This window comes from Tupaia chinensis, unplaced genomic scaffold (assembly GCF_000334495.1).
Source record: "Tupaia chinensis unplaced genomic scaffold, TupChi_1.0 Scaffold000095_1, whole genome shotgun sequence".
Taxonomy (NCBI): Eukaryota; Metazoa; Chordata; class Mammalia; order Scandentia; family Tupaiidae; genus Tupaia; species Tupaia belangeri.
The window spans coordinates 1917117-1934614 of NW_006159557.1; the positions used below are offsets into that span (position 1 = coordinate 1917117).

Genomic DNA, 17498 nt, shown 5'->3' on the forward strand with positions numbered 1-17498 from the left:
AAAAAAAAAAAGAGAGAGAGAGAATACAAACAAGAGAAAACAAAATCCTCTTTGATAAGGCTGTTGTTCAGAGAAATATGAGTTCAGATTCTGATTCATACAATTTACCCACCTCTGACCTCCCCTGAGTAGCTTACAAAACCAGTAAGATCCTTACTTTTGCTTGATGAATGTGTTAGTCATCTTGGGGTACTGTAACGAAATACCATTGACTGGATATTAAAAACAGATTGACTGGGTAGTTTAAAAGCAGACATTCATTTCTCACAGTTCTGGTGGCCAAGTAGTCCAAAATGGTACTGAGAAATAAGGGCTTTCTCCTTGGGCTGCAAACAGTCACTTTCTTGCTGCATCCGAATAAAGCAGAGGTAGGAAGTCTGGTATCTGGTATGGCTGCACCCCCATGACCTCATCAAAGCCTCGTTATCTGCAGAGGCTCTGCCTTTGAGTATTGTACCCAGTGTACGTAATGCCATCACATTGGGGTTTAAGGGTTCAACTACATGTTTGGAGGGGACTCATATTTGGTTTCTAACAGTAAACATTCTTAACCAACAGAATCCTGAATTTCCCTTGCTGAATTTAGGAACCAAAAGGACCCTTGGTTGTTCTTCACAGTAAGGAAGGTCACAGTACCTGTGTCAGGGCTGTGTAAGGGTTCAAAGTGTCATTGGTAGAGAGCCTAGTGCAGCATTCCACACAACTCTACTAGCCATGCCCTACCCCCGTTCTAAGATGTTGTTGAATCCTGGGATTCTTTTCCCAATAGCTGGGAAACATTCTCTTTTTGAAAGACTGGGAAAAAAAACAATGAGGGTATTATCTGTAATTTTTAAATCCAGGACTCACATTTAGTCCAAACCTACTCATCAGATTCCAGGGAAAAAAGTTGGATCCTGGATTTGCCAACGATCCTTAACAAACCATTCACATTTTTTTAAGAGCTCACTTTCCTCACTTGTTTTATAGTTCACTGTGATTTAATCGGGCGAGGAAGGTAGTAAGAATAGGAATAAAATTTAGCTATATATATATATTTACACATGAAACACCTTGAAGAATGTAAAGTACTCTGAAATGTAAAGTGGAGATATATTTTAGGTCAGAGTTAATGTTATTAATGAAGCCCCATAAACTGCTTTGCATTTTCCAGGAATGGTGGTATCACATAGGGATAAAATCTTAGACTTGGGAGGATGTTTTAAGCAACAATTTGTTTTAAATCTATAATTTCATCTGAGAAAACAAAGGATTAGTAAGGAATGTTTCCGCAAACCCTGAGTGGTTTTATTGATAAATTGATAATGGACTGTGGAGCAGCTCAATGCTATTCAAGATGTTTTACAGATTTTGTATTTTGGGGAAAATTTTTTAATTTAAAAATATTCTTCTAAATAAATCTAATTTATATCTAAATGATTAAATGTCAAAAACGTTAGTATTGGACCAGCAGGTACCATGGTAGTTAAGGCACTGGATTCCCACATGACTGATTGCAACTGGAGTCCCAGACCTGGTAGCTTGAAATTCACACCAGTTGCGTGTGCATGTGTGCCCAAAATCCAGAAAAAAGAATGGAAGAGCAGGAACTGCGGTAAGGCCATCCCCTACCCTCATTTTCCTTCTCTCTGTCTCTCTCCCTCGAGCACATACGCTCTATGGCAAAAACAAAACAAAATTTTAAAAAATGGCTGGCATTTTTTTAAAGAGTGCCTTTTAAGTCCTATATTTAAAAAAAACAAAACAAAACAAAACAAAACAAAAAAACACTGGGACTAGCAGTTGGTCGGAGTAATGGCTATGTCGCGGGACTCCCATGTAGTCGACCTCGGTTCGAGTTCTGGACCTCGTGGCTTAAACTCATGCCAGGCGTGTGTGCGTGCCTGCCCAGCATCCTGAAAGGAGGATGGAGGAGAAGTGATTGTGGTGTGGCCGTCCCCCATGGGGGGTGATTTCTCGCTTTCTGTCTCTCTGCCTTTCTTTGTCTTTCTGGCGAATACACACTGTAGCAAAAACTTCTCAAAAAAAAAAAAAAAGAAAGAAAGAGAGAAAACTTTTTTTGCAGTGCAGGCAGAAGGCATGGTGGTTAAGGTGCTGTACTCACCCACATGGTTGACCACTGTTCTAGTCCTTGACCTGCCAGCTTGCTTTTCTACTTTCCTTTTTTTTTTCTCTCTCTGGTCAAATTAAAAAACAAAAATGAATAAAATTATTTAATTCTTTAAAAAAATAAAGAAGAAAACTTTTGCTACCATTTTGGATTAAAGCTATCTGAAAAAATATTGGATGGCACTTTAGTCATTCAAATTAATATAAATAAAACATGTTATTTGAATGATGAAATTATCATTTTAGAGGTTCATCTACTTATATACCTCGCATATACTTACTAAAGTCATAACATTTTAAATATTATGCATTTAAAGATAAGATATTGAATACTAAATAAAAAATGATTAGTTTGTAAATTATTTTTATTATAACTACAACTGAAAGAAAAGCATTGGAGTTTTGAACTGTATTTGGCAACCTAACTAATTTCTTTGCCCCTCAATTTTTCTGTCAGTATGCCAAAAAATATATTGTCCTCATTAAAAACTCAAGTATTTTATGTTTGTGCTGTTTCATTATGGGAAGGAAAATCATAAGTAATATTTATTAAAATCTGTATTAATATAGTCCAACTGCTATTGTAAACAATTTCAAAACTTAAGTGGCAAAATTATTTTGGAGTCATTTCACAGGCCAAGATGTTTGTCACAGGCAAAGTGACAATCAATTATGGGCTCAGTAAAAACGAGTCCTTTGAGACCAGCAAATGGCATAATGGTTATGTCACTGGACTCCCACGTAGTTGACTATGGTTCAAGTCCCAGACCTTGTGACTTTAAACTTATATTGGGCATGTGTGTATGTGTGCCCAATATCCCAAGAGGAAATGGAGGAGAAAAGATTGTGGCTATCATTCTGGGGATTTCTCACTTCCTGTCTCTCTCTATAGCAAAAAGCTCTAAATTTATATATATATATATATATACACACATATATACACACACACATATATACACACACATACATGTGTGTGTGTATATATATGTATATATATATGTGTATATATATAGTACTTCCACAATTACTGAGGAATTTCTATCTGGTAGCTCTACTAGCCCTAAGCTCTCAAAAAATTCTGTCTGGCAGGAGAAGAGAGCATGAGGATGAGTGTTTTGTGAGAATTTGATGACCAGACCCAGAAGTGCATACTTGACTTACCCAGGACGCTAGTTAAGACCTCAGTGAAAGGGCTACCCTCACTTCAAGGAATGCTGGAAGTAAGTTAAACCAGATGCTCAAGGAAGACAAAAGGTTTTGGCCAGCTTGTGTCTAGTCTCTACCCTACCCACAAATCCTCTTGACTTTCGCAGTACGAACTCAAAAATGTAGACAGTCTTCTCTTAGCAAGGATGTCTAGGTAGAAATCATTTGACTGCAGTAACTCTACGATCCTCACACATCTTATTAAAAAGTGAATGACTGAATTATCTGCATTTTTAGTTGGGAACTTTTAAAGAACAACTATGGTCTTTTAAAAATGTATTACTTCACCCTGTGAAAAATTGTAATTACTTGCAACCATGCAAAAGAACTGTTGAGTACTAGTCAGTGTGTGAGTTCCTATGCATTATGGAGGGATGTACACTCTGGATGGTGACGCAAAACATGTTTCTTTATCAGGTCCTTGTTAATTGGCATTTGTGTGACTTTAGGAAAATTGTGTAAAGGCTCTGAACAGTTTTCACACATTTGTAAAATGATTCATTCCTTGCAGAGTACATTCCATTTCAGCGTGCCTCATCTGTTTGTGAACCAAGGTTTTCATCTATGTGCCTTCTTATCACAAACCTAGACTCTCTGATTTTATTTAAAACTAGAATCTCCAGGTGCCTGCACTATTATCCTTTCTCTATATATATTTGGAGAGAAGGCATCCTTTGGATGTAGAAATTGACATACCTGACCCCCAAATGATGGAGGTCACACAAGAGAAAAGGGATAATAAAAAATAAAAAATTGCCCCTGCTCCTTGATGCCCTTTCATTGTGAAGACACCAGAACCTTTGCCCTCTTTTCCCTAGAGACTGAGCAGATGGAATAATGGAAGTGCCATGAGAAGACCCCAGCGCTTGCCTGAACTTGTAGGTTAGCTGTTGTACCTGGCTGGCTCTGATCAGCTCCAGACACCACAGCTTGAAAAAACACCATGACATGTAATGAGAGTACAGGTCAGAGTGACCAGGACTGTGAGTTCCAGATTTACATTCTGAAGATTGACCCAAGGGAGATAGACTGGCCACTCTGAATTCTCAAAGTTATTTATTTAAGAACAGAAATAGACTGATTATGTGTTGCTCCAGAAACCATTAAATGGTGGTACTTGGATAAAAAGCTGAGCTTAGCTCTGTATAAGAGCTTTCTAGCAATTAAAGAAATGCACAATTGAGCCAAAGGTTCCCCTGAGGTGGGAACTCTTCCTGGAGCCATCTCCCTAGAGGCAGGAAGACTATCTCTGCAATTACTTGCTTGCTTTGAGTTAGTTGCTGTGATTGTGGATTTCTAAGATCTCTCTGTTTTAAAATTTGATGACTGACTGGAATACCAATCTGATAATGCAACTGAGTTCAGGGCCTCCTTTAACATTTCAAATGTGTTGTCTCCTCTGCATAATTAATCTGCCTTAATCATTTTTCATTATTTCCATTGTGCAGCAGTTAGAATAGAATGGAGTGACTTTCCTTCTGCCAAAAGGAAGGGACAATTTGGAAGGCTCTTTGTCCCCAGGAAGCTCAAGTGCTCATCATCAACATGAGCTTTGATCTCTGTAATGCCAGGCACAGTAGGGTCCATATTTTGTAACCACGGGATCGCTTCTGAGAGTCTAAAATTCAAAAATAGCAGCAGTCAGAAACCACCCAGATAAAAAGGCTCTTGTCTAAGTCACCTGATCTTCTACATGTTCACAGACAACTAAATGAAATGACATATTCATTCCTTTAAATATTGCAAATAATAAAGGACAATTTTACATTCCCTAAGAAAATGGTGGGATTGGTCATATTTCCAAGTAATATTCATTTTTTCCCAGGAAAATTGTTTGTTTTCTGGTTAATCATTAGCAAGTAGATTAGAAACACTTACAGTTTAACAAAAAGATCATTTTGGGTATGGAAACTAATATTCACCAGGGTTTGAGGGTTCTGGTTTGTGCTTGTTATGCCCCATGTTTTGGGAGAGATTGGAGAGGTAGGTGTGAGCCAGAAAGGGAGTTAAGAGCCAGAAGTGAAAACTAATATGTTAACTGTCTTTTGAAAAGCATACACACATTCATCCTTTGATTCTCAGTGAGGGTTCTATTGAGTATCAACATGAAAACTGTGATCTTTAATCTTAGGCTTATGGTCCAATGGGGGAGATCAAACATATAAATCAACAATTGCATGTGGTAAAAGCATAGACCTGACTCCACAGTATTATATCATACAAGGCATAGGGTGGGCCATCTGTGACAAGGTCTTGATGTAACACTGCATTTACTTACCAAGTAGAAATATAGCTAATCTCTATATTTCATAGGTATACCCAGTAGTTATCTATATGCATAGCTATATCACCGAACTCAAATCAGATTCGCTCACCCAAGTGCTATAAAACCAAGCCATAAGCACATGGTGTGATGAAGTACAGCTTTATTGCAAAGTGCAAAGCAAGGAGAGCAGGCAGTTCATGCTGAAAAGACCCGGTCTCCCCAAGATGTTCCCCACATGCATTTTTAAGGGCAAAATTAGGGGCAGAGGTCCTAGGTGCATCATAAGTTCAGTGATTGGTTCAAGAGGACGTGATCATCTCGTGGTCATTCTTGATTGGTGAGACCTTAGATAATCAAATTTCTCTTTAGGTGTCTAGAGCCATCCAGCCTGGAGTCTTAGAGTTCACAGCCTATAAAACATCTTACATACTGACATGAAAACCTTCTCTTTAAGTGAGAGTTTCAAAGTTCAAATGGCCCTCATTCATGGTCTGTGTTGGTCATTATTATAACCAAAAGTCTAAAGACTTACTTCTTATTCTGGGTCATAACAATGTAAATGGACCTTATCTTTCAAGAACCTTAGAAAATATATTAGGGGGTCCTTGCTCGGCTTCAGCTACACCACGAGTACTTGTTAGAATAATAACCAAGGTACCCAAGTATCACTCTACCCAAAGAAGCTACAGCTGTGCCTTCTCAGAAATACCATCTATTACTGTAGTCACATTGTCCAAAGGTCCTTATGATGTGGGATATTGGGGTGATCAGGCCCAGTACTCAATGAAGTAACAGCAGCAAAACCGGTTCTTTGTCTCACACTCACAAAGAATTAGAACGCAGTCCAAAAAAGGGGATAGCAGAGCAGAAACTATTGTAAGAGAGGAAAGCTCCCAGGCAGGAAGGGGTCCTGAACAGTGTGCTGCAGATTTAGGGCTCTTGTCAGGGGTTTCTATACTAGCTGAAAGAAACTCAGACATGTGTTTTCCTAATGGGTTACATGCTAGTAAGTTTTTCCCTCAGGAAACTAGTGGTAAATGACTGTCAGATCTTTGTATGAGAGCTTTAGATTTTAGAGACATTATCTAGGTTCCTGGAATGTAGTGGGGGCATGGAAAAAACCCTAATTGCTTTAGGTCATGTGCCCTAGGTTAATCATTGAATTTGCTGCAAGCCACTTTTTGTGAATAAGCAGTTCTTAGCGCAAGCTTGGCTCTTGTGCTTCCATCTTTAGGCCTTATATTCTGATGACCTGTTTCCTAAGGTTCTAACTCCTGTATCTCTCATGCCACCTAGCTGGTCATCTGTCCAGGTATAGTTCATTGGCTTAGCATTAATAGGTAGATGCAATATGTCTTACTGTAATTGCCAAGGTGAAAGAAGTATAAGAAAGCCTCCAAGGTCACTTTCTGTGCAACAAGAGAGCAGCCCAAGCTTGATATTAACCCTCTCCTTAAACTAGAGAAAGGCACTAAGGGAAGACTTTTGAGATGATATTATTTCTAAATGAGCGGCCCATTGCCCACGAGCAGGAAAGTCAATTACTTTGCCCTTGGGTCTTGTAGCTGGAGTTTCATCTCTTAGCCAGCCAGCGAAGAGACAGGAGGAGACCTCAGATTTACCTCTCCAATATCAGGTGAGAGGGGTCTTTTACTGAGGAACAATTTCCACTCAAGTTATCAATTAAGTTCCTAATGCAAATGAATTATTGAAATTTGTGAAGTTCTGATGGTACTGGAATTGACAGCATTTCATCCTTCCGTGCAACCAGAGTCAGTTTTGGGTGACCTAGCCCTCCTGAGTGCATGGATTCTATAAGCAAACCCACATAACAACATTTGCTATGAGATTTTTCTTACTTAGTCTGGTCTAGCTGGTTACAATAACATCTATACAAAGTGTTACCAAACAAGGAGATGTGGCTCATTAACTAGTTATTTTATTGGGTTGTTGGAATAGTCATGACAGATTTTTTGGACATATTTTTCTGTTTTTCTATTAAAAAATGCTTCATGACTTTTCTGATGACCCAGTATTTTGGTGGAGGTGTATCAGGCTGAAGAAACAGCAAACATAAATAAAACTACTCTGCAATGTCACAGTTAAAATATGAGATGGGGGGACAGCAAGTGGCATGGATTTCCACATTGCTGATTACAGTTCAAGTCCCAGATTTAGGGCTTAAAAATCACACAGCGTGAGTGTGCATATGTGCCAAGAAGAGAAGGAGGAGCAGGGATTATCATGTGGCCGTGTGGCCATCCCTTCTGGGGGTTGTTTTCTCACATTCCCTCTCTCTGTTTCTCTGGTGAGTGCACATGCTTGCTCTCTCTCTCTCTCTCTCTCCCTCCCCCCTCTCTCTCTATGTATATATATATATGTGTGTGTGTGTGTATATATATATACACACACACATACACACACACACACACACACACACACACACACACACACACACACATATTATGTAGATATATAATGGGAAAGAAATATCAGAAATCAGGTCATGAAAGGCCTGTGCTCCATCCCAAAGCATTGACCCTTGACTCTAAATGTCACAAGGACCATGGAAATATTATAATTTTACTGAAAATGAGTTGGAGGGGACCATAGCAGAAGATAGGTATAGGTAAGGAGCTTTGTAATAATAGAAAGTTCAAAATATGAATGAAGTAGTAAGAGTCCTGTCCTGAAGACAGCTAAGTCTAAGTTGTAGGGGGGAATCTCATAGCTCAGGATGATTTCTTTCTTCCCGAGCCCCCACCCCAGAGGTTTTTGCTATAGGACATGTGTGCTTGCCAGAAAGACAGAGAGAAACAGAGAAACAGAAAGCGAAAAATCACCCCCCAGGGGGGATGGCCACACTGCAATCCCTTCTCCTCCATTCTCCTCTCAGGATCTTGGGCATGCAAGCACACGTGCCCAGAGTGAATTTAAGCCACCACTTCCAGGCCTCGAACCATGGTCGACTACACGGGAGTCCAGTGACATATCCATGCCAACTGCTGGTCCCAAGTTGAGGATGATTTGGGCACTTGTAAGAAGAGTAATTTAAGTCATTAAAAGGAATACTAAGGGAAAACTTAAAAAACATATTAGCAATACTTGTAAGGAGTGTTATATGGATCATCTCATTTCATCTTCATAGGAACACAAAAACAGAGTGGTTATTATCTTCATTTCCAGATTTGGAAATTGAGGTTCATGAACCCTGACTAGGTTAAGTAACAAACAGAATGGGTCAAATGTAAAATCATTTGTCTGTCTCTCTGAAGATCATGACATTTCTAGCTAGATGAAGAGCAAGTTCGGAGAGAGGGTAATGCAGTCCGTTTTAACCTGTGCTCCCATCCCAACAGCTAAATATAAAGGCTCATTGGGACTTTATGCGGGAACTCCCAAAAGTTTACAGAAAATGAAATTTAGGTAAAAGTTTATTTTGGTGCAAAAAATTCTTAAATTCATACTTTTTTTTTTTCATAATACACATTTTCCATGAATTTTTTGAAGACCTCCCATTTGTTTTCTTTTTCTTTAGGACTTGAGAGGGATCTTTAGGTTGGGGGGTTAATCAGAATCTTCAGTACCATTTCATCACTGACAGAGTGAAGATAGATGAGGAAGGTGAAAGGTTCTGGAAAAATCGAGACCAGCAGATGGTGTAATGGTTACGTCGTTGGACACTCACATGTCCAACTGCAGTTTGAGTCCTGGACATGGTGGCTTGAAAATCACACCATGCACATGTGTGTGCCTCTCCAGGAGGAGAATGAAGGAGAAGGGATTGCGGCATGGCCATCCACCCTGGGGGGATGATTTCTCGCTTCCTGTCTCTCTGTCTCTCTCTGTCTTTTTGGTGAGTGCATGTGCCCTATTGCAAAAACTTCCCCCCAAAATAAATTCAATATTAATAGAAGAGATGTGAGTATAAAAGCCCTTGGTGGTTAAGGGTGCTGGACTCCCACATGGCCAACCATGGTTCAAGTCCCGGACCTGGAGGTTTACTTTCTCACTTTCCCTCTGTGTCTCCTTCTGGCTTTCCCTTTCTCTCTCTCTCTGTGTTCGTGTGTGTATCTGGAAATATTGAAAATAATAATTAAAGTTAATAAAAACTTGAGTTTAAAAAATAAAATAAAATAAAAGCCCTTGAGTAGGTGCTGTGTACTATGAGCTGGGCCTGAAAATGCAAACACTGAAAATCTTACATTCCACATAAAATTTCACCATAGGATGTAAGATCCTGTTCTGGAAAGTTTATGTTACTTAAAATTGGTTTCATTTTCAAAAGGCATTAAAAAATTGAAATGTGTGGATATAGAAAAATATGTTTTTAGTTTTCTGAATAGATTACTTTGAGTTTCCCATATGTGTTGTTTACACATTTGTTAGTCTCATTCGCCACTTTCCATTTTTTAACAGCTATTTTGATAATTTTCATATTTATTTTTGTTCGAAAATGCATTGGATTAAGAAGCAGTTTTAGAATGTGTGTGTGTGTGTGTGTGTGTGTGTGTGTAGACTTATTCCCACATAAAATGCTTAATAATACACTTATGATATTCTTACGTATTTTTCACTTTTGCTTTCTAGTGAGTTGGCAGACATTAAGCTACAAGGCACAAGTCTGAGTAATACAATTCCTTCAATCCTTTGTTTAAATTTCTCTGTTTACCTGCCAAAACTCACTGAAGTATAACCTCTGAGACTTGAACACATGAAAGAAGAAAAGAAAATAGAAGTTCCTTTTTGTTTTTGAAGTTAATTGGGCTTTTATTTAGTTGAGGTTTGAGACCTAGGTGACACCCCGCTGTGTAGTACACAGAGTAATTTGAAAGAGAACAATGACACAGATGTTGGTGGAGGTTCCTGGACATACACCTTAGCCTTTCATATTTAAAATGCTATCTGGGGGCTAGCAAGTGGTGTGGTAGTTAAGGGCTGGATTCCCACAGGAGAGATCATGGCTTTCCACCCAGCCACTTGAAAATCACTCTGGGTGCATATGTGTGAGTGCCCAAAATCTGAAGAGAAGAATGGGGGATAAGGGATTGTGGTGTGGCCATTCCCCCTGGGGACAAGGGGGTGATTTCTCACTTTCCCTCTCTGTCTTTCTCTGGAGAGCGCAGGTCCACACTCCTTATGGCAAAAACCTAAAAATAAAATCTTATCCAAACATTCAGGAGCTATTTAGACCTGAGTATCCGTTTGAGCACGGTTTCTTTTTTTTTTTTCCTTGGTTGGTTCCAATTCCAGCAGGTGAGAATTTTGTGTGAGTGTATGACAAAGAAGAGAAAAAAATGGAAACTGCTCAATGGAGGCAATGGAAGGAAAGATAGAAGTAGATAATAGAGCGAGCACCCCAGGGGTTTGTTCAAACTCTGTAAAGAAGGCGGGGTGAAACAGATGGGTCATTAGGCTTTGAGGCTGTGACATTTGGAAGCCGAATTACATTTTCTTTGAAACTGTGAATAAACAGCGTGGGAGTAGTGGATGATGTCTTTTCCAGTACTGGTTTTATTCCATTTGTCTCAGGGCACTAAAAAAGCAAGTGCTGGCTAAATTGTCTTACTCTAATTATTATCCTGGAATGAATTACCTTTAAAATATTTTGACTTCTTATAATAGATTTCAAGATAACTGGAAATTAAGCTTATATTCAAGCTCATTTAAAGATCTGAAATCTGTCTAAAATTGCTATGGAACTTTCCTCCTGGTTTAAGTTCCTCTCATAGAGTGTTATTCATGACATGCGTTTGCATGATTGCATAGCATCTTAGAGCCTAAAGCCTAAAGGGACTACGGTGATGTAGAAAGAAATGAAGACCAGACAAATGAGAACAGGCAAAGACTGCTTGTTCATAGCTCACATTTGGCAGAAACCCACAGGCAGACAGAGGAGTGGAAAAGTTTTATAACAGAAAAAAGTATTAAGTTAAATTAGACCTAAAGCTGCCCTCCAGGGTAGCAAATGGAGACCTAACTTAGTATCCAGGTGAATGGTCACCTACTTTAAAGACATGTGTTTGTAAGCAGTAGCTAAGTCTCATGGGACCAGCAGTTAGCGTATGGCTATGTCGCTGGACTCCCATGTAGTCGACCGCAGTTTGAGTCCCAGACCTGGTGGCTTAAACTCATGCTGGGCACGTGTGCGTGCGTGCCCAAGATTCTGAGAGGAGAACGGAGGAGAAGGGATTGAGGTGTGGCCATCCCCCCCGGGGGGGAGGTGATTTCTTTCTTTCTATCTCTCTGTCTCTCTCTGTCTTTCTGGCAAGCGCATGCGCCCTATAGCAGAAACCTCTCCAATAAAGAAAGAAAGAAGTAGCTATGTCTCAAACAATGACAGGAGCAGATATTTCAGCCAAGCACAGGCAGTAAACTGCCCAGACTGTCCAGGTGAGGCAAACAGGGACTGTACCCAATCAGGCTCCTATATACTTCATGCCTTCCTTTTTTCTGTCTATGAATACTGCGGGCCACATCGCTGGGTGAAGCTCTCTGAACCGTTTCTGTCCCTGAATGTTGCCATATTCATAAAGTGTTTGCTCAGATTGTTTCTGCTAAATTAGATGAAATGATGGAGGCTGCTGGCCTGAAGAATTTGCCCACGGGCTAACTAAAGAGGGACGTCCTAGGAGACTGGGAGAAAGTGCACATTTGCTTTCTCCACTTGTTTCCCAGTTGGTGTGCCAAGCGTTGGTGTCTTTCCACACTGTTAAACTTTCCTGTATATTTGAAGGTTTAGCATAGCAAAAGTCAGATCAAAAGATGAGAACAATTTATACCATCAAGTCACCTTAGAATCTCTGATGGCAAAAAGCCAGCCACAGATCCCCAGAAGTCCCAAGCAACTGTCCTGGAGGGGGAGGCACCTGTTTTTATCCTTCCTGGAAATCTGGTAGAGTTAGACAAGTACTGAGCCTGGGTGGGATAAGGGCAGCAAGTCCTGACAGAGTCCCAAGTACTCATGTCCACTGGTCTCTTGGAGAGTGACTGGCAGCAAATGGTGAAGTGGCTCTGGTGAGGCCTCTTGAAATGTATGGGAGTGAGTGGAGTCTCTTAGATGAGACACGCGACTGAAACAGGGAAATGGGAGTCTGCCTATCTTTTTTTTGGGGGGGGTAAAACAGTGTCTGGAGTTATTAAATTTGGGCATTCCCATTGTTTTGGCAACAAAACGAGGGAACTGAGATTCTATGTCACTTTTGTTTACAGCTCAAGGGTACCAGAGTTCACAGTGCTCCATACAGTTGGAATCTGGGTCAAAAATTGGATTTATTAACCAAGTCTAGACCTTTTGGAGCCAACAATTACATGGGCTGTTTGGTTTTCTGGATCAGTTGCTAGAGGCAGCGGTCTGACTTCCTGCAAGTCTAATTTGTACACAGAAGGTTGGCTTCCTGGGCTGGTTACTGTAGATAATGGATTAGAGTGCTATTTTTATATGTATTTTGGCAATTTCCCATTTGTATATTTAGTCATCCAATCTTTTAGTGACTATTTGGTTTTCTAGTCTGAGTGTAGGAAGATTAATTCATAAAGGAGAAATGGCTAAAAATTTATTTAAATGAATACTACTTTTCATATGCAGTGCTTTAATATTATTTTTTAAATTTACATTTAATCATTATACATCTTTATAGCATACGACACTGGTTCTCAAGCATAAAAACATTTGATGTGTTTAATTCTACATTTAAAATGTAGAATATTGTTAGATTCTTCAGATGAAATCAGGAATTTATGTAGCGCTGGTATTTATTTTGTAATTAAGAAAAATGAAACTCTTGGGAACCAGGAGTTAGCGTAATGGCTATGTCGCTGGACTCCCACGTAGTCAACCGCGGTTCACGTCCCGGACCTGGTGGCTTAAAACTCACGCCAGGCACGTGTGCGTGCATGCCCAAGATCCCGAGAGGAGAATGGAGGAGAAGGGATTGCGGCCTGACCATCCCCCCTGGGGGGTGATTTCTCGCTTTCTGTCTCTATGTCTCTCTCTGTTTGTCTGGCGAGCGCACGCGTCCTATAGCGAAAATCTCTCCAAAAAAAAAAAAAAAAGAAAAATGAAACTCCAAGAGGAGAAACTAAACGCTCTATCGTATGGATCGCCAGGTAGGGACTGCAAAGTTGGGGCCTCACAGATTCCTGACCCTGCCTGTTCAGTGTCGCCTATTCTGTCTCTGTCCAGAGAGTCAGATAAAGAGGAACCTGAGTGTGCCATTTGTATTTCCACTCTGCTGAAAGTTGATGAGCATTTTAACCTAAATAGAAAGAGTACAAAATGTGTTCTTTAAATCATTTCTGTGATTTTCTTTTCACTAAAATCCCTTATTTGAATTAAAATTTTAAACTGGTGCTTTAAAAAAATTGCTGGAAGATTTGTGCTCACCCTCTAGAAAGACACACACACACACACACACAGAGAGAGAGAGAGAGAGAGAGGTAGAGAGAGAGCAAGCAAGGGAGGAAAGGAGAATGCACCCAACAAGGGCAATGGTGGCACACAATCCTTTCTCCACTTCTTCTTTTGGGAGTTTGCACACAAATGTACACATATATGATGTTCTTTTCAAGCTTCCAGGTCCAGAACTTGAACTGCATGGTTGGTCACATGAGATCCAGCTGTCTTAACTACTAACCATAGTCTGGCCCTAACCTGATATATTTTACAACTTGTGATTATTAGATAATTATATCTTTGAAAATACTATTAGTTCCATGCTATCTTAACACATATATTGCCACTGGTTCTTTTTTTTTTTATTAGGAATGAGTATTTCCTATACATACCAGAAGGTTGTCTAAGGATTTAAGACATCTACTAAATAAATCAGTTAATTAAATCCAACAGCTATTGAGCTATATACTAGGTATTGGCAGCCCCTAAATTTTAAATGCAACAAACAAACAAAACAGAAACAAAATAAATTCAGTACCTACTTCCAAAGACCTCAGGGGCTTTCGGGGAGAACAAATACATAGAAAGATATTATTAGGCAATTTCAGTGCTAAGAGGATGGTGATCTGGGTGGCAGAGGCTTCAGGGTTAACTTAAATTTAGTCTCCAGTGCTGAGTGGAGTGAGTTGAGCAAAGATGAGATATAAAGGTATTCAAACAGAGGAAGTCATAGCTGCAAAGAATGGCAATGTTTTGTTGGGACAGAGTGGAGAGAAAAGAATTACAAACCAATTTAGTGGTGTTCCTTGGGTACAGTATTCATCAGAGAGTGACAAAGTTAGAGAGGAAGGGAAGAGCGAGATGGTAGTGATTTCAGAAGGTCGTATTAAGAGGATTAGACATTATTTTGTGGGTAGCAGGAGACTTCTGGAAGGATTTTAGTCAGGGGTATGTTATAGTCAGATTTGCATTTTAAACAGATCCCTTTGGCAATATAAGGAGCTTATATCTGGGAGTCAAAGATGGACTCAAGGAGACAAGTTGAAATAATTCAAAGGAATAATTAAAGCTTGAACTAAGGCAGTCGAGGTAGACCTGACACAAAGTAGAAGAGAATAGGGGGCAAGATACTAAGAAAAAAAAAAAAAAACACCTGCAGAATCTTCTGACTAATGGATTTGAGGAGTAGCAGTTAAAGAAAGGGAAAGACAAACTTCAAGCTTGACTGGTTGGCTTGAGAGGAGGAAGCATTAAGTTAGTATGATATGTTCTTACCTGAGTATCTAAATGTTAAATTTGTGTTATCCATAGGTCTTCTAAGTGGACTCATTTGGTAGGCAGTTGGATAAATGAGTCTAAAGACAAGGCAGATATTAAAATATTTAGAAATCACTAACCGTCAAATGATTGCTAGCTGGACCTTGGAGAGTAAAGTCACAGAAAGAGCATGCATAGAGTGAAAAAGACAGTGGCTAAACTAGTGCCTTGGAGACAACCAGCTTGTATGGGGTGTGTGCAAGAAGAGAAGGTATGAATGACATAGAGAAGCTATTAGAAACAGCACACAACACATGAAGATGAACTATCAGTGAAGCAAAGAGAATTGAAGACATATATAAGGAAAAATGAAAGAGTTGTCAATGGCTGAAAAATATCTTATAAATTTGTCAATTAAAAGGCAGTAGGAAGGGAACCAGCAGTTAGCGTAATGGCCATGTCGCTGGACTCCCACGTAGTCGACCGCAGTTCGCGTCCCGGACCCAGTGGCTTAAAACTCATGCCGGGGGCGTGTGCATGTGTGCCCAAGACCCCGAGAGGAGAATGGAGGAGAAGAGATTGCAGCATGACCATCCCCTCTGGGGGGTGATTTCTCACTTTTTGTCTCTCTGTCTCTCTCTGTCTGTCTGGCGAGCGCATGCGCCCTAGCAAAAACCTCTCCAAAAAAAAAGGCAGTAGGGGGACCAGAAGATGGTTACATCACTGGACTCCCACACAGTAAACCTTGGTTCAAGTCTCAGACCAGGCAGTTTAAAACTCATGCTGGGAGCATGTGCATGCAGGTCCGAAATCCCAAAAGAAGAATGGGGGAGAAGAGATTGCAGCATGACCATCTCTTCCCCCTCACCCCCACCCCTCAGCGGTGAATTTTCACTTTCTGTCTCTGTCTCTTCAGTGAGTGAACACACCCTATAGCAAAAATCTTTCTCCCCTAAAAAAGGCAGTAGGGGGCTGACTTGTGATTCAGTGATAATGTGTTGTTTAAGAGAAGCTGGGCTCCACATGGCAACTGTGGTTCGAATTCCTGGCCTGGCCAGTCTGAAATGGGCCAGGTATGTTGTGAATGCCTAAGGACTCATTGGCTACAGGACTAGAGGAAGGGGATTGTGGAGTGACCAGAACCCTCTCTTTTTCCTCTCACTTTCAGGTACATGCACTCTCTATCATGAATAATGAAAAACATTAAAAGGCAGTAGATTATCTTAGCAAAAACAGTTTTAATAGAATGGGTGTACTGAACTCATGTCACAGTGGGTGGCAAAATGAATGGAAAATGGGAAGTACAGAGAGTGAATGTAATGAGCTCTTTAAGAAGTTTCCTTGAAGATGTGTACAAGGAAATTTCCTTGAAGATGTGTACAAGGGAGTGTTAATAAAGAAGACTGGAGACTCACTGAGGTGTTCTTTCTCCAAACAGAAAAACTTTTATTTGCCAGCCATATTAACCTATACACTTAAGAAAAAATGCCGCGTGGGATCTATGTCCGCTGTATGTAAATGTTATAGTCTCCAACATAGTCTAAGTTTCCAACATATTGAAAGCATTTTAGAAAACCACTGCTTATTATTTTAAAAGGAATTTGAGAAGAATTTACTTTTGTCTAACAGAATATAACTCTGGTTAATACACAGAATCAACAGAGGAGCTGAAAGTCCGAAGCCACAGCACGGAGCCATTACCAAAGTTGGACATGAAGGAGAGAGGGCACCATGGGGCATCTTCCTCCAGAGAGCCTGTCAAAGCTCAGGAATGGGATGGAACCCCGGGTCCACCTGTGGTCACCAGTAGAATGGGAAGATGCTCTGTGAGCCCCACTTTGTTGGCAGGAAACCACAGTTCAGGTAAGAAGGATTGTGCTCTTCTACTTGGTAATTCCTCCCGTCTCCAGAAACTATTTCATACAGTTATTATTGTCAGCATACATATGCCTGTCGCCACTTATAAAGACAGCATATATAGTCCTTCATCTAGGATATGTAACAGAATATACTAATCTATGGTGCCACTCCAGGGTACAACTATTCACAGAGACAAAAAAAAATGGTGATTCTTGAAACTGTGCAATGAAGCAGCCCTGACAATTCAAAAGTTTTATACTAAGTACTTTCAAAAACATCATCTAAAATTTTAATTAATGAAGTTTGGGGAAAGTTTAGTTTATGCCTCTTGCCTAAAAAAGATTTTAGCAACTGCAAAAAAAAAAAAAAAAAAAAAAAAAAAAAAAAAAATTTTGGGGAAAAAGG

The 17498-nt window shown here is 39.9% G+C and overlaps 1 protein-coding gene across 1 annotated transcript in view; it reads left to right on the forward strand.

Moving 5' to 3' along the window:
• NYAP2 (neuronal tyrosine-phosphorylated phosphoinositide-3-kinase adaptor 2) overlaps positions 1-17498 on the forward strand; it is a 202544-nt gene that overhangs the window by 95705 nt on the left and 89341 nt on the right. Inside the window, exon 5 of the mRNA XM_027769884.1 lies at positions 16887-17096. Coding sequence (XP_027625685.1) covers positions 16887-17096 — 210 coding nt within the window. The remainder of the gene's footprint in view (positions 1-16886; positions 17097-17498) is intronic.